Source organism: Bipolaris sorokiniana, assembly GCF_000338995.1.
Source record: "Bipolaris sorokiniana ND90Pr unplaced genomic scaffold COCSAscaffold_11, whole genome shotgun sequence".
NCBI lineage: Eukaryota > Fungi > Ascomycota > Dothideomycetes > Pleosporales > Pleosporaceae > Bipolaris > Bipolaris sorokiniana.
In genome coordinates this window covers 1,339,091-1,360,550 of record NW_006911905.1, presented here as the reverse complement: position 1 = coordinate 1,360,550, position 21,460 = coordinate 1,339,091, and the positions used below count along the sequence as shown (strand labels likewise).

The 21,460-nt window shown below is 45.6% G+C and overlaps 4 protein-coding genes across 4 annotated transcripts; 3 read left to right on the top strand and 1 right to left on the bottom strand.

Annotated features, from left to right (window-relative positions):
* Positions 1-5,035: 5,035 nt before the first annotated feature.
* COCSADRAFT_66404 (uncharacterized protein) lies at positions 5,036-5,446 on the bottom strand (the record flags this gene model as incomplete). The annotated part of the gene is made up of 1 exon (XM_007704335.1): positions 5,036-5,446. A coding segment is annotated over one exon (411 nt), but the record flags the coding sequence as incomplete, so codon positions are not given.
* A 5,098-nt stretch (positions 5,447-10,544) lies between these two features.
* On the top strand, positions 10,545-12,537 carry COCSADRAFT_94946 (uncharacterized protein; the record flags this gene model as incomplete). Its single annotated transcript, XM_007704334.1, is given in 3 exon segments — positions 10,545-11,375; positions 11,428-12,229; positions 12,245-12,537. Coding segments are annotated over 3 exon segments (1,926 nt in total), but the record flags the coding sequence as incomplete, so codon positions are not given.
* A 1,896-nt stretch (positions 12,538-14,433) lies between these two features.
* On the top strand, positions 14,434-14,931 carry COCSADRAFT_28637 (uncharacterized protein; the record flags this gene model as incomplete). The annotated part of the gene is made up of 1 exon (XM_007703876.1): positions 14,434-14,931. One exon carries the CDS (start codon positions 14,434-14,436, stop codon positions 14,929-14,931), a length of 498 nt encoding a protein of 165 aa, XP_007702066.1.
* A 1,979-nt stretch (positions 14,932-16,910) lies between these two features.
* Positions 16,911-20,558, top strand: COCSADRAFT_122716 (glycoside hydrolase family 31 protein). Its single transcript, XM_007704333.1, has 3 exons — positions 16,911-17,799; positions 17,853-18,846; positions 18,905-20,558. The coding sequence occupies exons 1-3, from the start codon at positions 16,983-16,985 to the stop codon at positions 20,451-20,453; spliced, it is 3,360 nt and encodes a 1,119-aa protein (XP_007702523.1). The 5' UTR covers positions 16,911-16,982; the 3' UTR covers positions 20,454-20,558.
* The last annotated feature ends 902 nt before the right edge of the window (positions 20,559-21,460 follow it).

The window sequence follows — 21,460 nt, the reverse complement described above, 5'->3', positions numbered from 1 at the left end:
GTTGGTACCTATTGTAGCAGTTGAATTTTGGTATTGCTGAATAGTCTGTATTGAGGACTCGAAATAACTTTTTCACTAAGGGAAAGTGAGACTTTCTGTGGAAATATGAAATTCAATGTTGGTTTCGGTTCCCGCTCACATCGCCCTCTTTCACAGTTGCTCGCCTTGATAACATTACCTCAACAACACCGAAGCTTGCCCAATCAGATCATCACCACGACACTGCTGCCCTATCGCGCGCGTAGATGCCTAGAGGAAGTACTGGCCTCCAAACTGACACCAGGCTACATGTCACGATCGTCAATTGGCTTCGCCCGTCGGTCACCCTTTGTGCTCGTGGTCACCTTAAACTCAAGTGTCTTGTGGATCTGGCTCACTCCATAGTAAACGAGCGGGATGTCATCGATGCTTTCACCTGCATGGCTCGATGTCCTCTCCTTGTCATCCAACTGATGCTCTTAAAGTTTATCCCATCTTCCGCTGGTGCTGGATAGCCCTCGGTGGGTGGCGCTGCTGCTTCATCCCTGGCTGGTGGCCCTACTGCCACTGAGAGTCCGAAATTTGCCTCCGGCCAAGCGGAAGAGCGGGCCCAGTGTCGGCAAAGAGGAGCATACTATGAGAATACAACCCTCTCCTAGACCGAGTATATCGAGAAGCGGGACCGGGTCTAACAAAGTTAGATCTGTGCAAATCTGGGGGAGGATAGACGAATTTAAGCACTTAAGGATATGTGTTGTAGCGGAATCAGACTCCAAGTCCCCTAGGGATCTTCCTTTTGCACGCTTAGTCTTGAGAAAAGAAGATTATTCTCTTTACACAGTTCTAGGAATTTAAGTACAAGTATTGACTTTCTAGACGTAACGAACTATAACGTATCTACTTCGTTTTAGAGACGCTTACGAAACTATAGGGGGTAAACCTTTCGTCCGGTCTTTTGGGAGGTAGAAAGTGCATATCTGGGAGTTCTCTCTTAGCAAATATTGACTGTCAAAGTATACTGTCATTTGTAACCTCTCTATTGACATAGTCCTTCCATCAGATGAGTAGGTTCAGAATAGCAAAAGATTGCGTCAAATCAGGTATGTGATCATAAAGGTTGGCCCGTTTCAACCTAGAATTTTGACAGCCACAGAAGTCTACCAACCTTATATAGTGGATTTAACTGCCAAGAAATCTAGCTAGTTGCCGCCATACATGATCTCATGATGTCCTTAGTACACAGCACCGTAAAGCTTCAAAGCTTGAAGATTATAGAGAGTTTTAAGAAGTCGTAGTTACTAGTTTCTTCAAAGCAGCAATCCTAGGCGTAGTACAAAAATAGCATATTAATAATAAAATAGATCGCTTACGCATCACGTTGAGATGCAGCCGTGCGAGGCGGTACTTTGCGTTGCCACGACCAGCAGGGAGGATGGCCAACCCGTTCCTGCCCTGACCTTGTCCTGGAGGCGATGAGGACTCTTAGGGCAAATGGCATTTCATAGTTGATCTGCATACGTGTCATGGCTCCTAGATTTAGCTCCCGCGGTGGGACTCACCCTAGAACGTTGCCGCTACTTATTACGGCAAGATCCAACTTAAAAGCCCTTCCACATCCATCTAGCATGCACGGTCACTCTTGGAATCTATAGCATAGACCCAATTCGTGGTATTCGACTGAGTCTACGTCATGAACTTCCATAGAACACTGAAGAATTCTAGCTCTGGTTTATGGTCTCTCGTAGCATAGCGAAAGCCTGAGCTTAGGTTCCGTTCAAGTTATCATCATTCAGCTGACGAAACGTTTGGGAGGCACTCGATTTTGAGCCCGCACTCCCTCGTCGCCACACGTATTAGGGTCAGTGGTTCCTTTCAGCAAATAAACTTGACTTGCGTACCAGCATATGCCGCTGTTATACCGCTTCACTTTACAGACCCTAAAGTTAGATATACTTTCCATCCATTCCGCAACCGCGAGATCTGTGAACGCTTGCATCAAGGCAGTTATGCCCACTTAGTTTCGGTCATCGTATAAGGACGAAAGAGATGTCTCGCTATTACTAGAACAACTAACACCCACGTTTAGTGAGTAGGAGAATAGAGTTGAGGGCGGTGACGAGATAATGGTTCTACTACTAGGCATAGTGGGGGCGTAAGTAAGTTGAATTCTGTGCGATTTCGCAGCGTCTATCTGTTAATCAGCTGCGCAGCGTGAGGCAGCTTTTACCCCTTATGCTCTCGACATGTAAGTTCACTCAAAATCAGAGCATCAAAGGCCAAAACTCTGCCACCAAGAGAATGACTAATTTGCTAGATATCTATAGTCATCTTAGGAAATTAGAATAACGAGACTCTATTTAACTTATATAATAGAGTAAGGTTTAATACTAATATTTAGCTATTAACGTAATGCTTAGAGCTAGAGTTAATACCCAGAGTAATTCTACTACTAGCTTTTTTTAGATTGTCTAATCTCAAAAGATTACTTTTAAGATCAGTACCTACTGTAATAGTTAATATTTAGAGCTAATCTAATTTGGTCTATATATAATAGCTATAGTATCCTACTTAGTGTGATGGGCTACGCCCTTGATGGTAACTTGGCTATGCCAAGTAGCGATTAGCGCGGCGCGCGCTGATTCCGAGTATATATATCCAGCTATCAAGATGACAAGACAAGCTTGTTATCTTGTGCAAACCATTTGGTCACATGGACGGCGCGAGTAGCTGCGCGCTAGGCCGGATCCGGCCCGCCCATTACACTTAGGCCTTATTTTGATATCTACTAATAATCATAAATTATAATATATCTAGTAGAATAGTATATATACTAGCGAGATGGTATATTATATAATTACCGCCTTATAGTAATTACTACCTTCTAACCTATATAATACCTAGTCATTCACTGTTTATATTACATTAGTGGGAGAATTCTTCTTATTACTTATCACATTCTACGTAGTTGTATTAGCGAAGCTAGGAATTTAATAAATATAGGCGTAGTTTCTAAGTAGAAGCTATATGAGTTAACTTTTATTACTGTAAAGAGCGCAACTACGGGGAGTAGTCTTAAGCTCGGGAGCACAATTGGACAGGCCAAGGTAACAAGATTGTATTCGATAGAGAGCTAGAATCTAGGCTACGTAGCTATCTATATACATGCAGGGACAAGGAGTTGCCTGAGCAACTATCGGACAGATCGAAATAGGCAGGCAGGCAGGCAGACAGGCGGAAACGAGGTCAACGACGAGGAGAAGTGCGAAGGGCGTTCAGCCTGTTACAATTACGTTAATATCTTCTTCTAGACTATAAGTTCTACTTTATCTAGTGTAAGTAATAATAAACCCGTTCGTATGGATGAATCAGTATATGCATACATCTTAGCGTTTTAATACTTCACTCCTAGTTATGCTACTAACTTTTACTTAAATATAGTTGAGTATTTCAATAGGTACTAATGCGGAAGCAAAACTGCCTTGATCTATTTTTCTAGCTGAGCCACGAATACTCTAATCATCGCCCGACATCGCTCGCACGATCTCCATCCATCGCCCTCTGAAAGGTGGTGGGAGCGGCGAGGACAGAGCACGCTTGATATCTCTAGTATAGATCCTTGCATACGTTTCTCTTCTTCTTCTACAGCCAAATCTTCTGCCCGCTTCTCTTCCTGCCCCACTAGTGCACCCTTCTTGGGATCATTTTTTTTCTTGCCCCATGGATACCTGTCCCATCCACCCTTGGCCTCTGCTTCAGCCTCTTCGACTGCAAATGGCTCTTGTACCGCTGTCTCAATCACTAGAGGCTCTGGGGGTAGTATTGGGTTTTCAGGCTGTGCAATTTTGCCCTTCTTTTTCTTTTTCTTATTGCCAACACCCCATATCGAACCCAATCCCCAGTCGCCCCCATCATCCTTCTCTTCGACTGGCTCTGATTCAGCGATTGGTCCGGGAATATTTACAAGTCCGGGCTCTGGAACGGGCTCTTCTAGTAGAGGTTCTGGAATCATTGCAGTGACGCCTTTCTTCTGCTTACTCTTGTTGACCGGAGCAGCGGTCGCGCTCCAGTCTCCCCAGCCGTCGTTCGCTTTCTCCTCTGCGGGTGGGGAAGGTTCAAGCTCGATCAAGGGCTCTGGCTCTGGGGGTGGCGACGGTGGTTCTTCGACCCTGAGCTCCTCTTTTGCGCCCTTCTTCTTCTTCTTTTTCTTCCCAGTCGTTATCACAGCGCCCCATACACCCCAAGGTTCTTCTTTCTTCTTTTTGGCCTCAGCTACTGCTGCTGCTACTGCTGCCGCCGCCGCCGAAGTAGCAGCTTCTTCTTCCTCTAGACGATGCCTTTCCGCCACACCGTCTTCTTCCAGACGAATACGTTCAGGCTCGACCTCGTCTTCGTCTAACTGGCGGAAAATCTTAGCAGCTTCTTTCTCTTTGCGTTCTGCATCTTCCTCCTCTTTCAACCAAGCTTCTTTTTCCATCTTCCTTTGAAGCTTCTTCTTTTGCATTTTGCTGATTCCCGCAAACGGATCGATCGCCAGCTCCTCGACAGGTTCCGGTTCCTCTTCGGGATGAGGAGGGCTTGGCTCGAGCATAGCTTCTAATTCTGGTTCAGGTGGTTGGGGTTCCTCGTTTTTGGGCTCATCTTGTGCTTTCTTCTTCTTCAATCTCTTGCCCGTGGTCACCGCGAATCCCCATGGATCCTCTTCCTTCACAGGTTTCGGTTCGGGAACTGGTTCTGGGACTGAATTGATTACTGGCTCAAGCTCTGGCAGAGGCTCCTCGACCGCGCCTTTCTTTTTTTTCTTCTTGTTCTTGTCAGTACTACTAAATGAGGACGACCATGGGTCATATTCCTTCTCTGGTTCAGGAGCTAGTGCAGGCTCTAGTTCCGGTGCAGGCTCAGAAGACAGTTTACGACTCTCTATGCGCGAGCCTGTCGGATGCCTGCTGTGGCAGCGAGAGAAACAATGTGTTTGTCCAGCTGTATCCTCGACTCCGTCAAACAATGCATCAGCCCTCTCTTTATTCACGCAGTGGCCTTCCCAATTTTGTAGTACATAAGTAAGCTTCTCAGTGAATGTCTCCAGAAGGTGACATGTCATGAACCTATGCAGCTTACCATCGCCCACACTGTCAATGTAGACTTTACTTGTAAAGTACTTATAGTCGATTTTGAATTGCTCTTTAGCTCGAGCTTGCAGGTACTCATGGAACCAGGACCAAGCCATCTTTGGGAACCATGTGCACTTCCTCGCAGTGTCTAGAATTTCGTCGAGTGCCATGAAACCACCATGTGTTCTGATCTGCTCTTTGGCGAGGCCTTCAAGGTCCGGTAGTTCGTACACGGTAGCAAGAGCAAATGTCAAGAGGGCTTGTTTGAACTTCATATGCGCCATTGACGCTGCGTCGCCGCTTTTTACTTCGAGTGGTTGATATGTGCCGGTGTAAAGGTAGTGGACTAGCGTGTGTCCTGTAGCTGCACTCACTCCCTCGAGATGAAGTATCCCTCCGGCATCTGTGGTTAACCACTTCGGCGAACGTAGAAGGTGTTTTGGTACGCAATAGGTGGCAAGCCCTGGGCCGCAATCGATGACAACGGGGGCACAGGCGTAAGGGCTACCAATTATTAGACAAAAAGTTCAGATCCCAGGGAGCATCAGGTCTCAACTTACGATATTATAGACTCGTCCTGTTCCGGCTCCGTTCTTGCGTCTTTTGCTGCTTCATTGTCCACGCTCGTGCTGGATGTGGCTGAGGGATCATCTACCACAACAACCTCCTCTCCTGCATGGACATTGTTCTCGGCGCGCTGATCGAGGAACATAGATGTCTCGATTTCACATGATGCAGCAATCGCAGGCTTACAGAGAAAGCTAGATCGCTTCTTCTTTGCCATTGTTTTGGAGTAGTAGATGATACAATACTATGCGAGATAGAATGAGAAGGTAGAGACTTCTCGATGCCGTCGAGTATATGCTCAATAGTTATGTATTATAGTGGCACCATCATCTTCAAGCAAAAATCCTGAACACATGCTCCGCACGACGCTGACCTCAGCATCAGTGGCCATTCAGCGCCCGCCACGAAGCTCGTACAACATCGAAACCCTATACTCGGCGCCACATTATGCAACAAGTCGTAGGGAACTCCAATGAAAGTGCAGAAATTTATGATCATGCAAGGAATGATAAGCCACAACACAAGATCAGAAGGGTCGATTTCTTATTATGGCTTTTAGAATAGGAATGCAATTTCTTGGTACACAGGCGAGCCGATCGACAAAGCTACTCGTAGCTTATCCTAACGAAGATCTTAACTAGACTTTGGTCACTGACTGCAGAAGATGCATGTAATTTCTCTAATGCATGATTGGGTCAAGGGCTGCATGATCGTTGTAGATGCTATAACTTGAATTATCTAAACGTGGCACAGAGCTCAATGTTACTATCCATGCGTTCCGAACGGCATTGATTCCGATCAGAGGTGGGGTCGACTTGGCGTACAACCCACTTATTGTGCTTGCAGCTTGATCAGGGTCAAACTCACTACACCTATGGTGTAAATATCGCCGTGCACACGTTGTCCAGTAGGTTTTGCTCACGGAGAATACTGATGCTGATCATAAGCACGTTACCCACGCCAAGCTGCGCCAAACTTCTGACGCTCATGCTCGTTCTTATGCTGTTACTGACAGCTATTGGTGCGGATGGCGACTCACTGCGATTAGCTGTAAACTCTACCGAGGGCTCGATGGATATATATTTGTACGCATATAAGAGGGCTATATCTGGAAATGGTGGAGCGGGGGCATTCCACAACGTCATAGCTGAGTAAGTGACAAGAGACTGAGATGGTAGATCGAGAGTAGGTGAGCCACAAGGCTGGATACCAATAACTACCGCCATGCAAGCCAAGAGCAGTCGTTGTGTAATGAAACAATCAAAATCAATCTGTGCCCGGTGATCGTAGTACATTGAGCCTCCCCAGCTAAACATACACTAGCTGACATATTTGGCTTTTTCCTTCAAGCCTATCTGAGCTCGGCCCCTAGTCGCTGACTCAAACACGCATTTTCACTTCCGCGTATCAAGTGTACCGCCAATTTGGATTTTCCGCTCGCTGCCAATCGAACGTACGTCAACGCTGTGCACTAGTTATACTGAGGGGTTAGACGAGGGCATGCCGCTGCAGCAACAGCGTGCTGCTTGTGGTACCACGTATGTCGAAGCACTTTGCCGCTGGTTTTACGTTGCACAAGAGTGATGGTGAGCATTCAAGAAGCAGGTGATTGAAATAATCCTACGACTCAGTAGTAAGTGTTCATAAGCGCACTTATCTGCGTATTTGGCCTGTGTAAATATTTTTCCCAATTTGTTTATGGTTTTTGCAGTTTTCTTCGCAGAATTTATCGACAAGCTTTCGATTTTTAACGATAACTCAAAAGCGTAGATAATTCAGACGTAAAGCATGAAATACGACTCTATATACGTCCTATAAGATATCAACCCTAAGGGTAAAGGGCTCGTCGCAACAAAGAATATCGCCAAAGGCACCCGAATCATTTCAAAACGTCCAGTAGTTACAATACCAAAGCGACAACGGAGCGATGAGTGGCTAAAGAGACATGTATCTGAGCAGGTTAATTCCCTTGATGAATATAAATGATGATCATTCCTCTCCTTATACAAAATCTATCCTTATGAAGAAGACGTCGAGCAGTTTCTTGATATCATTCGAACGAACGCCCCTCCTGTTAAGGAAAACGGCACTAGAGGTGGAGGTTTTCTCGAAGCCTGTCGCGTTAACCATTCCTGCGATAATAATGCACAAAAACACTAGAACAAACGTATTAGGCGACACACTGTGCATACTTTGATGGACATCGAGGGTGAGGAGATTACGATATACTACCTATGTCTCCACAGTATACGTGAGGACCGCCGCCAAGAACTGCAAGACAAGTTTGGCTTCTTGTATTCATGCTGTATTTGCTCCTTACCAGCAGAGGAGAGCGAGGAAAATGGTCAACGCTTGAAGAGAATCCAATACCTAGATGATCTCGTTGGCGGCGAATGTATGGCAATGAACTTTTCAGAATAGGTCTTTCGCTATGTGGACGAACGCATCTAGATTTGTATTAGACAAAGACCAGATAATTCTAGTCTACTGAGAGTATACCTCGATACTACTCAAATCCCTATCAGGAATAGTGACCTTGCGAGAGGCCGAATATTTACGGAAAGAGCCAGTAGAAGGATGGCGCAATGCTTAGGGTGGTGACAGCAGCGAGGTGACCGAGTAGGCTTTATTAGCACAGAATTCTGCTACGCTTTCGCTCTATAGTCTATCAATGAAATAGAAGACGTTATTAGAAGACGTTCCTTCGCAGCTTTATCTTATAGACTTCAAGCACTAGCTTTAGAGAAGAGATAATCCAAAGGAGATACGTTAATCAAGACAATTAACAAGTCTTCGCAATTAAAAAGCCTTTTCCAACTTCCCTAGCCTTCTCTATAGTAACTAGAATTTTTCAGGGTTCCATCGAGACTATAAAGAGACTTATCGACCCCTGCGTCATTGGTACTTCTTAGGAGAAATTACTGATTCTATTACCCTCCATCATTTAGAGCTAGGACTTGCAGATACTAACGACAAAAAATACCCCTACACTCCAACGCTGTTAGTCGAGGTAGTGAACTTGATTTAGTACGAATTTAAAAGGGGTATACCGTCGCAGTTCTTTATGCGAAACGCCACACGTTCAAATACGGAATCCACAGTACCAAACTCGAAGACCCACAGATACGAAAAGTATATAAGGCTTATTCCTATACCTAATACTCTTTTAAGTACACCGACGTAATCGAATATCACAAAGATCTTCCCAATATCGTTGGATAAATTGCTGGAACCAAGCGACCAGATTCAACAGTTCTTAGGTGCCGTGAACTAGATCAGAACGTGCCATGAGTGCGACAAGAAGACCACATTATCTAATCCATGTGGAAAATGCTCTTTATTTTGGCACTGTCACGATGTAAGACCACAATCTCCCGAGGACATTGAGGAAAGTCTAACATTTTCTTGCTAGGCCTACTAGAAGAATGGTTGGGTCAAGAGGGGCCATAAGACAGATTGCAGATTCTTGAGAGGTTCTGATTTACGTGGGTTGATTACTCTGGGATGGGACAAGCTGAATGCCCGCACACAATTTCCTCTTAATATCAGCAAAACTGCCTAGGGCTCGGTATGAATAACAAAATCTCAGTTGTCTCATCTTTCTCCCAATAGCAGCTCGATAGATAGCGGTGGATGATGCCGCATCGATGAAAGTGTCACTCCTTGCAAGTTGTTGTCTCGACTCCATAGTATATCATGCTACGTAGGATCGACCCCCAATACATCCCAGTCAAGCAACTACGTGCCCTGATCCAAAAACATGTGCATGCAACGCGAGTCAGGCGCTGATTCTCGCCCATTATAGTCTAGCACGCATGCCACTAGGATCTTGTGCATCTCGACGTTCACGTGCATTTTACAGACATTGTATTCACGACTGAGGCCTCTCTCCATATACAATATAATGTCTTAATCAAGCTAGCTGGATAGAAATCATGAGAATTGGAAGCCTTGGATTGATATCACAGCTCTTCATCATATCACGTGAATGCCAAGCTAGTGGATAGGGCAACATATAGCGGGGAGGTGCGATGCATAGACTTGCAACGTCAACCATATTTTCAAAGGCAGCGCATAATATTTCAACAGCTCACACAATTGCTTGATATACAGTTTGGAACGAGCTACAGAAGCAAACGATCCACTATTATGCCTTAAGAAAGTTGGACCGATTTTTTTCCAAGTATCTGCGAAAACCGTCAAGCCTACTAGAAACTTAGTTCGAATTCATATCCTCAATTCTACACATCATACCACATGGGACTTTGGTCTCTTAGGAACACTGGTCGGATAGTGTATTTTAACTCTGCACATCTCTCCACCAGTTAACAGTATAGTTTGGCTCACAATCATATTCGAGATAGATGCGATTTCTTGCCATGATGCAGGAAAACCATGCGCATCTATCAAAATACATTTTATAATACCATCGTGTGTATTATTAGTCCATTATAGTCTATGCAGCCAGGATTATGTAAGACTTTAGCCGGAGGCCGTTCTATAAGGTGATAACTTATAACGTAGGAGTTTGTGGTGTGTAGCGTGGCTATAGTGCTTCGGTCTATATCTAACTTAGCTATTGCTAGCTTTCTAGATGCCTGTTGCTAAAGAGCAATTTAACAAACAAGAAGAGTTGTAGGGCAGCGTTGCTACCTTCTATTGGGCTCATATAGAAAGAAAAAGGAAATATAAATATAAAAAAATGTTTTTACTTTGTATTACATTTTATTCTATCCTTTAGCATATCTCTATACGCGACGCTAGTTCTATAATATATTGGCTCTATCAATAGAAGCGCCTCGTTTCGCCGGACGGAAACCTTACCCCTGCCTGTCAATCCTGCTTATTAAACCAGGTTAGGATCTCTACCGCTCCCCTACGTGTTCCGTCGTGTGTAGCATGAACATGACCAACGCGCGTATCCGTACCTCCGGCGAGCGGCCAACTGCCGCCTGGGGCTACATGGGATGTAACTACGCAGGATTCGAGGCTCTCAGAGATTATTACGGTGAAATTGTCGAAGATCAGAATTGTCAGGAATGCGCAACTGTTGATCGCACTCCCACAGTATTTCAGCGCGACCCCAGCGACAGTTATAGAGATAGGGCTGAAGACCAGGAGGACGCCGAGTGGTTGCCAGATGATGACTCCAGCACAGACAGCGAGCCTTTGGAGTACGACGCCGATACTGATGACGGAATTGATGATTTGTCTATGGGCAATGATTGCGATATTTCTGACAAAGATTGTGCGACACATCGCAGTACCGTACGAGAATTGTATCAACCTTCATTGAAGAGCTGTCCTCCGCATGGCACATGGGATGTAGATGGAAGATATCTGTACGTTCGAGACCGACGTTTCCGATACCTGAAGGATATGCTGCAGGACCAAGAACATGGCCCACCTCGATTTCCGCTAGAGCATATCGCTAGCCCCTCTTGTGAGAGTGTGCAAGGCATCAACGGCCGTAAGCTGAGCGTAGCGGAGATGAAAGGCTGTCGGAACCACAGGTTCCTCATGCCAAGGCCATTCCATCGGGTGCCACCTAATTGGAAGCTTGAAGCTGCCGATAACCTCTTCGAAAAAGACAGCTTGTTTGTGCTTTCGGGAGAAGCAAATGGCTCCTACGGGTCGATGGCGGGCCAATATGCCTATCCGCCACGCTACGGAATAGGCAGGGTTCCGGTATTAGCTGAGATCGTCAACAAGGGCTGTTGGGTAAGTGTCATTCAAGCCACATTGCTATATGTACACAGCTGAAAGGCTTCAGGATCGCGGTTCATGGGAGCCACTCCCAGTTCATTCGTATTGTCTTGATATATACGCTAAAGCATCATATCGCCGGCTAGGCCATGTCGATTTGCACGGTATCTGGCTCTGGCGGGAGCTGTGCGAAAATCTGTCGAGGTTTGAGTTCGCGGATGAGGTAAAACTGCCCTACCCTGGCACTGGGAAAACAAACGAAGTTGATCCATTTCTCCACCATGCTGGTGACGAACGGATGGTCGCAAACCCCGTGGAAATACCAGGATTAGTAGACATGCTGAAGGACCGCCTCATCAATAGTACTTCCGGAACTATCATTAAACGAACACAGTCACCTCTATTCGCATTGCCAGTCGAGCTTCTTAACAAAATCTTCGTTCTTTTGGATGACCCAGGTGTTAACGCAATAGCAGTCACCTGCCGCACATTTCGCTATCGTGCACAGCCTCTGTACCGACACCGGGTTATCAGAGACATGAGCTGGCTCTGGAAAGTCCTCGAAGGTCGACCATATCCAGTGTCGCCAGATTGGCCGGTAACCTGGGACCCATGTAATCCACCCGGCCTTGTTCCACCTGAGTTACCCCTCGGGTTAGAAACACAGAAGATCGAGACTGAGATTTGGGCCCAAATCACAGCTGATGATCCAAATATGAGTGATGTTGGCAGGGCTGTTCAATTAGTCAACTTCATACGCCGAGAGGCAATACTGTGTTCCTATCGCGCAAGATTGGAACGCTCGCTTCGCGAATGGCAGGACATCCGCACAGAAGTTGAGGGCTGGATCTGTTCCCTACCTCCAAATGGTCATTAGCACACAGAGGATGTAGGTTGGGTCCATCTTTGGTACTCCTTCGCACCTGAAAAGACTTCTTTATCAGGCATACGTAATCGTGTGCGCATCTGGAAGGAATGCGAACGGGTTATAAGCTTTATTTGCCGATTGAGAGATTCGAGACAACTGGACAAAAGCAAGGAACTCGACCGCGAGATAATGGAAGACGCAAATAATCCCTGGTGGGAGCAATCAGCGCTAGTAATGCAAGACATTTTTCATGGTAGATTCTTGAGGAAACGTGAGTGGGAATATAATTCAGTTAGAGAGGCTTTGTAATCATGGTACTTAGTTAACATCAAGGATCAGTAAGCTGGCCGCCTCACCCAACTTGACGTGACTTTCTCTACAACCACCACAATACCGCGACAACAATGTTCTATACAAACTCCTCGTGGAGGGAGAATAAGCCATGCTATAGCGTCCCATCGTAAGAACCTAAAACAGTATGTCTACGCTTTCGCGAAAACGTACGATGTGCCGACAAGGGAGAGCTAAATTCGTATACGTACATCTTGTTGGATAATAGATTCATTAGCTAATTAATGTCCCGGGAGTGAGAGTATATACATATATAACTGAAATATTCAGTGGCTAGGCCCAGCCACCTTACGAATTTCAATGCACGACCTTCACATTCAACGTTTAACACATCTTGCGTTAAACTATCACGTTGTTGGAGTTTGGAATGCTTCACAACATTCCATTCATAGCCAGGTTTATGTTCAAAAGCATATAGAGAAATCAGAAATCTTAAGAATGATTGACTACTGAATCCGTAACTCCTATGTTCCACTCGCACTCTTGAATGACCCTTCTGCCCACTGAAATCCAAGTCCGTACCATAGTGCCCTTTCGCTCCAGCCTCTTCATGGTGATATAACCTCCGTTAATATTATGTCACGCTTTGCGCCAATGCGCTGCACGATCATACACCAGCTTAATTATATTTCCTGTGACACTATAACGGACTCACAGGGATAGAGATGTCCGCACGTACACTTAATATTTGGGTTATGATCTCTCTTCAACGGTCCTGCTGACGGAGTGAACTTCATGCAAGAACAACCCGTGGTATAACACTAGACGTTAGCGCAGTTCAAGGGCGAAGTGGAGCTTTGGTTCATCATCCTGGAAGGTGTGTACTCAAGATCTGTACTCGGAAAAGATGGAGTGCAGTAGACCGTTGAAGAGAGATCAGTTCTCGTCACATGGAATATATTTCAACCTTTTCAATAAGAAGCTGCAGAAGCCAAGAGGAGATGAAAACCAGTTGACTGAATGTTTAACCAATGACCGCGAAATTCTTTAACCCGTTTGACCTTTTGTACATCTAAGCAAAGCTATAGTTCGAGCCTAGGTTTTCACCGATCTGCGTATCCACGCGGGAGTCGGAAAACGACGGTTAACTTTTCAAAGGTATATATACCGCTGTTAGTACTACCGTTCATATCTGATAAAGAGTTTAGATCATCTGCCCCTATATTCCATTTCCGTGCTGTTGTCTAAGCATTACCCTTGGAGAATATCGTTTCAATACAGAAAATACGAGATTGACATGACGTCAGGAGACCGACCCCAGCTGGTTAATTTTGGTGGATGACAATGTTTCGTTCAAGGCTGCACCTGCTAGGCTCATAAAGGTGAAAGTGGGTCGGCTTGCGAAAATTTTGACCATAAGTACAAAGGCGCGGTTTAGATTGTAGCCTTCTGTGTATCTTCACCAATCCTCGGCAGATCGTACTGATTGAACATGTACAAAGGTAAGCAGTGGTGGATACTAAGCGAGCTAAGTGCATATACGACGCTCATGCAAATATAGCGGTCGTAGAGAATAGGAGTATAAAGCGCCGCAAGATTCAATATAGCGCAGTTAGTGGTTCAATATTTTAGGCCTTCAGAAATAGGGTCTTGGATATTCGTTATCATAAATGACTTAATACATCCGCATGACTGGAGCGGTCCATGGCGCTGGTTTTGGGACTTCGCTCATCTGCGCCACTTTTCCCTTTAGCACTAACGAAGAGTTATCTGCTTGGAATGAACTAACTTTCAAATTGGACATAGACTGGATTGATACCTGTGGAGGTCCCGGAGCTCCAATGGCCACTGTCAGTGTTAATCGCTAGTGATAACTCGATTCAATCCCCCTTAACAGCATGCCACTTTGGGCTAATGAGTCTTGCCCCGGGGATGCGTGATTCCAACCATTGTGTAGCTGTCTATCTGAATGCCGCTTCTGTTTCCTTCTCCACTGAGAACTTAATAATTATTGTTTTACATATCATCTGTGTGCCACATGCGGAAGCCCTTGACTGTGGCTCCAGCGAGTCTACCGATGCTCTTTATCCCCTGTGTAATGGTTTGCTTCGCAACCTCAGTGGTTGTTACCTTTCGGTCGCTTCGCCGTCGACCCGACTGACTTCAATCGACAATTGGAAGCTCAGCTCCTTGCTTGGGCATTCAGCTTTCGTTCCTGATTCTATTGTACTTCGACCAGACGGAATGTCATTGGCTGAACTTCACTGGGAGGATAAAAGCACCTCGACTGCAAATTTGATGCCTAGTCACGCTCTTGAGCCTACTGAGGAGCAGCTTCGTAGGCAATATCTTCGCTCTAGTAGGTTATCTCTTAGCGGGTTCAAGAGCCATAACTTTACGACAGACGTGTAGTTCTTGACGAACACTCGCGTGGGTAGATAGTCTCTGGGATATTCAAGAGCCATTGCTTTGTAGTGGGCACGTTAAAACGCGAACCGTGTTAAGTAGCTTAATCGGCGGGGATGGCAATGTGAAATGAACTCCAGGTCACGTAGAGCAGGCCCATATAGTACAAAGGGTGGCCCGCGTGTTAAGATCTAAGGCAGCGCAGGGCGCTTACAAGCAAAGACCAGCTTATGTGACTCTATTACAAGAGTGATAGTAGTTTAGTAATTAGGTAACTATGTAAGTTAAGAATATATGGTTTCTATACGACCAACTGCCTATTATCTCTATACTATGTATAGTATTATAATACTCTTTATAGATATTATATCCATAATAGGTTGCGCCTGTATGTAAGGGGCGCAACTCCGGGGAGTAGTCTTAAGCTCGGGAGCACAATCGGACAGGCTAAGGTAACAAGATTGTATTCAACAGAGAGCTAAACTCTCAGCTATGTAGCTATCTATATACAATACCGGTTGCTAGGGTAACAATCGGGCCGGGCAGGTAGAGTAAATGAGGTCGTAGACGAGTATGAGAGGCGAAGGGCGTTCAGCCCATTACACCGTGAGTGAAACACGTGATTATACCACGTGTCCTCTTCACACCGCTTAGCTACGAAACCTTATTCGTACGAAGGAACCTAAGGCAAGCGTATAAATTCAGAGACGTCGTACGATAGCTTTACTTGCTTTATCTTATTTTGTAACATAGGTTAATGCAAACTCGTTGGAAGGCCTCTTCGCCCTTACCAATATCTAATATGGTATATAATATAAAAACTACTTAGAGGGATATATTACGAAAAGTGTCACGATACTCTGAACTGGAGGAGAACCCTTGGTGATCTATCGGGTACCCCTCGGGCTAGAGCAGTCCTAGTCACGTGTACAGAGTATATAGTCTCGTCTGAACCTCAGGTCACTCTTTGAAAATTCGTCTGAATTCACTTCAACTTAGTTACTTTGTGCCCATCAGCGAAACATCTCACACAATGTTTGTATACTTAGTAGTATAGTTCTCGTACTTATAATTCTTAGTATAAGTTAATATTTTACTTACTATTGTAAGGGGCTACGCCCATGTGTATGGCTTGGCTAGGCTAAGGAAATCAAATATATCTACGCAATTACCTTGACTTTAAGATAAGCTTGAAGTCTTGTTACTCCCTTTTTGACAAAATGGTCGACTTAAGTAGTTGTACGCTCGGCTTAAAGAGCCCGCCCATTACAACTATATTGTATATTATGTATCTTTTCTATAAACACTTATGTTTATTAGAATATTAAAATTACATTAAAACTAAGAGAGAAATGTTGTATTTTTACAAGTAAAGGGTGTATGTGTATATCTAGGTACATCCGTGTACATCCGTATCTAGTCTCTCGCCCGCACTAGCTAAGCCTGCTAATGCCGACCCCTGCTTACTACGTGGTCGTTCTAAACGACTCGTTTAACCTTCGCCCCTCTCTCTCGCTTACCTACGGCACAGCTCAAGCAATTCATCATTGTCCAACCCTACTTTAGTAGATACTCATCGAATGTAATACTAGGGTTGTTTTGGTTTTGTTGCATCCACTGGAAAAGCTGCATATCAAACTGCAGCTCGGTTAGCCAGCTTTCCAGTCGTCCATCTATCGAGCGTTTTCTTAGCTTATCAATCTTTAGCTCTTATGCACGAATCATGGTTTAGCTATGCAGAATCAGAACAGATGCGTTGGCGGGAAGCCTAGACCCCTTTGCTACGTGTACTAGTGATTTAGCTCCAGCTCTACCCTTGCTTAGCCTGCAGCATTCTACGCAGTGCTAATGCTTCCCCTGCATCATTCTATGTCGAGCTAATGCTCCCCTTGCAGCATTCTATGTCGTGCTAATGCTTCCCCTTTCTGCACTAATCAACCTCGGGTGAGGAATTGACTTTTTCCTATCAATTTTCAATCACTCAGGCACAAGGTGCGAATTTCTTTACTCACCGTTCACTCTCAGTTCTCCTTGCGCCCGTCTTGAAATTCGACGAAATGGGGCTCGAGGCACTTGAAGTGTATCCGCCAACTTCAGACAACGCTGATACGCCCGCGAAATATTGGAAGACCCAAGACCCGTACATCTTCAAACCAGCAGAGTGGTTTTTCAAAGAAATTGCTATTGGAAAGACAAAACAGCCTCATACAATATCATGCGAAGAGACAGACCAGCAAGCCAATGGCACGCCGCTTCCAGTTTCGAGCCATGGAAGAATCTTTCGTTTCAATAATGAGTTGGGTTTCCTGCTGATCCAATTCATGCGTCCACAAGTCTGGCGTATCAGGTTCCATAGCACAAACGTAATGCCCTCTGACTTTTCCGACTATAACACGAGAACCATCGTCCAGGATACGCTTACAAAGACTATTGAGATTTTGGACCTTGCTGAGGGCTTGTCCTGGCATGTCGAACTCATACAGCCGAACAATGAATACTACGTTTTGCAATCAGTCCTCGGCTCCGAATCAGGAGACGATCCGTCTCGCAAGGTGATTGTCCAGCTGTGGATTGAACGGAACCCAATCAACATCACCGCAGTCAGAGCAATCAGAACTACCGGTGTTGTGACGCAGCTACCAACGTTGTCACTAATCTCAAATGTCAAGCCTGAGCTTGTGAAAAAATTGACAATTAACACACCTCCAGACTCACAAGTTGCTGTCATCTGGCGAACCAAAAATAATCCACTACAATGGCTGGATAATGCAACCGTTCTGGCAATTGAAAAGCCACTGAGCGCAAGATATGCGGGTTTTGGTGAGCAAGGCGGGCGCAGGCTGTTTAAAGACAACGTCTGCATGAACTACTTTAGTGAGTCTTGACACCCTCAGTATTCTGCTCAGTTGCCTAACAGTTCTTTTGAGATTTTGACAACATGCGATACTTCAACGTCTATGGGAAAGATCGCAAGGATGGGCCGTATTCAGATAGTGAGCCTCTGTACCATTCTGAGCCATACTGGATCGAAATGAATGCACATCCTGGTACACAATCTCAGTTAGCCACATTTGTGGACAACTATTCCGATGTCAAGCTAGACCTTGGCCGCGTTGATGCTACGCAGCTCCGTATCGCAACTAGATTCAATAGCTTCCAAAGCATTTTCATCGCTGGTGACGATGTTGCACAAGTGATTCGCCTGTACACGTCGCTCATTGGCAGACCGCAGCTGAATCCACGCTTCGTGCTGGGAAATCATCAAGGATGTTATGGCTATGACACGCGAAAAAAGGTGGAGAAGACAGTCAACCAGTATAGGAAGTACCAAATCCCACTGGACGGAATGCACATCGACGTCGACATTCAGCGCCTATACCGAACTTTCAGTATCAACACAGACGAAGGCCATTTTCCACAACCTGAGGAAATGTTCAGTCGGCTCCGGAAGCAGGGAGTCAAATGCAGCACAAATATCACGCCTGTCATTAGTCTCCTTTCTGACCCCAAAAATCCCTACTCAGTTCTTGATGAGGGTTTAAAGAAAAAATACTTCGTTATGGATAGCCGTGATATCGATCCCTCAGCGAGCTCCCATGATAAGCAAATATCTCTTAATTTTGGGGCTGGAAACAGATACTTCAAGAATCCCAACAACTTTGATGACCTACCAAAGTACGAGACCCGAGGTGACTATCAGCTTGAGAATCTTTTCAATAAGGAAACCCCAGTCCCATTCCGAGGGGGTGTCGATTATGGAGATGGTAGGGGGGCTCCAGGTTACTATCCCAACTTGAACAATCAAGAAGTCAGGGAGTGGTGGGGAAGGCAATACACATACCTTTTCCAGACAGGCCTTGAGTTTGTTTGGCAAGACATGACATCTCCGTGCATGGCTGAAGCATTTGGCGATATGAAATCGTAAGTAAACCTCTCAAATCATGCATTATCTGGGCACGAGGGCTGACAGCCGTGAAAGTTGGCCATTCCGTCTACTCCTGGATTCGGACGGCTGGAGTGGGGATCCTAAGGCTTCTGAACAAAAAAAGGCGATTGAAATCTGGTCTCTATACAGCTACAATCTCCATAAAGCTACATTTCATGGTTTGCAGGAGCTTGAAAGTCGCAAGGGTAAACGTAATTTCATCATCGGCCGTGGCAGCTTTGCCGGTGCTCAACGCTTTGCGGGACTCTGGACCGGCGACAACGCTTCTACCTGGGAATTTTTTGATATCTCTGTGACACAGGTGCTTGCACTAGGACTCGCTGGTGTAACTATTGCCGGAGCGGATGTTGGTGGATTCGAACCCGTACATGATGGCGAGTCTTGGGCCGACCCTGAACTTGTGATTCGATGGTACTGCGCATACAGCCTGCTACCATGGTTTCGAAATCATTACAGTGGCAAGGAGGGCAAGAAACACTTCCAAGAGCCTTATGCCTACGCTGAACTGCAGAATTCGCCCGACTGGAGGTTTATCCCTGAAAAAGACCGCAATACATATCACTCTGTCTTGCCAATATGCCGCTACGTAATCCAGTTAAGGTACAGCCTGCTTCAGTTACTCTATGATGCCATGTTTGAAAACATGATCAACGGTTTGCCGATTGCGCGAGCCATGATCATTACCGATCCATTGGACTCATCACTCTATGATGCAAACCAGTGGTATACGCGGAGTCAGTATCTGGTCCGCAATGATCTTCTTGTTGCCCCAGCTCTTTATAAGGAGTCTCAGCGAATGATACGAAAGTTGTACCTACCTGCTCCGGATCACTGGTATCCCATGAACCTGCGCCCAGGAACAAAGCTATATCTAGATGGTATCCTTGCTCAGCCTTTGGCTCCCAGGGTTAGTGGTGGTACATATGTCGATTTTGACTGTCACATCTCTCCAGATGAGAAGCAGCTACCTTATGCTACACCAATGTACATCCGTGAGGGTGGCATCATACCGCAAATGGTGGCGCGTGACTGGGTACCGGATCGCACTCGGGACGACAAAGATGCTACGCCAAATCCACTAACGATCAATGTTTACCCAGGCAAGGATAACAGCTACGACATGTATCTTGACGACGGAGTATCACGAGAGAGTGCCCCATGTAATGTCTACCTCTCCGCATTACCAAATGAAGCTAAGGGAGAAGTCAAGACGAAACTGGCCAACGCATATGGAGATCATGAGGCAAAGAGCATATTCCGACACGTAAAATTCAAGCAAACAACCACGAGTGAATTTGGCAGCGACCAGATGAGAGATATACGGCGAATAAGAGTTTCAACACCGTTCTCGCAGTATGGAGATGATCTAGTCGAGCGGGACATTGGCCGGGAGTACCGCATTGTGGTATGGCATGCCTCAAGATGGCCAGCAGTGGAAATGAACTTGGACGAAGTCAAAGTAAAGATTGAGGGAAATGTTGAGGTCCGCTGGGAAATGAATAAAGTGCTACGTGCAACGGTAGCATGGGTTCCCGTGTCGGCTAATGCGGACGTAACGATGGACGTTAGCTGCCCAGCTTAGAATAGGATCGATGGTTTAATTGCAGGGTTGCAAACGGATAAATTCAAACCAAATCAAATCAAATCGGGATGAACTCCATCCGATTTGAATAAAATTGCAATGCCCAGATCTATTTGCATATCTCGTCGTTTGAACACCTGATTCCGACAAACTGAGGTCTAGCCTGCCATTTCTTTCTGGTGAAGATAATCTGATATGTTATACTCCAAACAGACACAGCAAATTGAAGTCATACCTAGCCTAATATACGGTTGGGTGAGGCTTGCTAGCAACAAGGCCGGAACGTACCGTTTCGCGCAGTCAAACCGTTACATGCAGGCACATAGCGGAGTCTGTTGAGAGAAAAATAAGAAAAGGATATAGCGAAACATAGAAGTTTCCAAGTTTTGGACGCCAATGCATAAATTTGGAAGGGAGAAGGAAGCACGAACGGTATAAGCATCAAGACAATCCTCAATTCGAGTGTTGACATCCAAGCAGATTAGTACTAGTACATGCCTGGTCATAAACCTACTTATACTCTCAAAATACCCAAATTCCGCAGGTCTGGATATTCTTTTCCCAGTACCAGTATAAGAACAACATCCGACATCTTACGCAACGCATTAGGGCATCCGCGCGCCCTATCAACCAAAGCCACTGAATCATCCTCGCAGTGTGTAGACCCAGGAAGTAACACACAACTCTGACGTATTCGTATATACTCACACCGCCGCGGTATGCTGAGACTTCACTCGTCCTGCAAAATCACCAAACTCATCTCGTAGCAGGGCGAGGTGACTACATCGATCTTGAACTGAGTCTTCTCATGCTTAGTATCGCCGTTTATGACTCCCTCATGCTGGTCGGATGAGATGGAAGCACCAGCTGCGTTCAGCGCCTTGACGGCAGCGCCGGGGTCTTGGCCTCTGACCAAAGACGCATTGCAGTTTCCCACGAGTGCCGATGAGTGTCCCTGTATTGTATTCTCAGCATGTCGATCGCTATAATCGCTATACCATAAGCGT

What these genes read in the sequence shown, in the direction of transcription:
- COCSADRAFT_122716 (XM_007704333.1), top strand. Translation starts at nt 16,983, where the DNA reads ATGGGGCTCGAGGCACTTGAAGTGTATCCGCCAACTTCAGACAACGCT. An exon ending in CGTCTGCATGAACTACTTTA is followed by an intron (nt 17,800 to 17,852) that starts GTGAGTCTTGAC and finishes AGTTCTTTTGAG; the next exon opens with ATTTTGACAACATGCGATAC. An exon ending in GCATTTGGCGATATGAAATC is followed by an intron (nt 18,847 to 18,904) that starts GTAAGTAAACCT and finishes CAGCCGTGAAAG; the next exon opens with TTGGCCATTCCGTCTACTCC.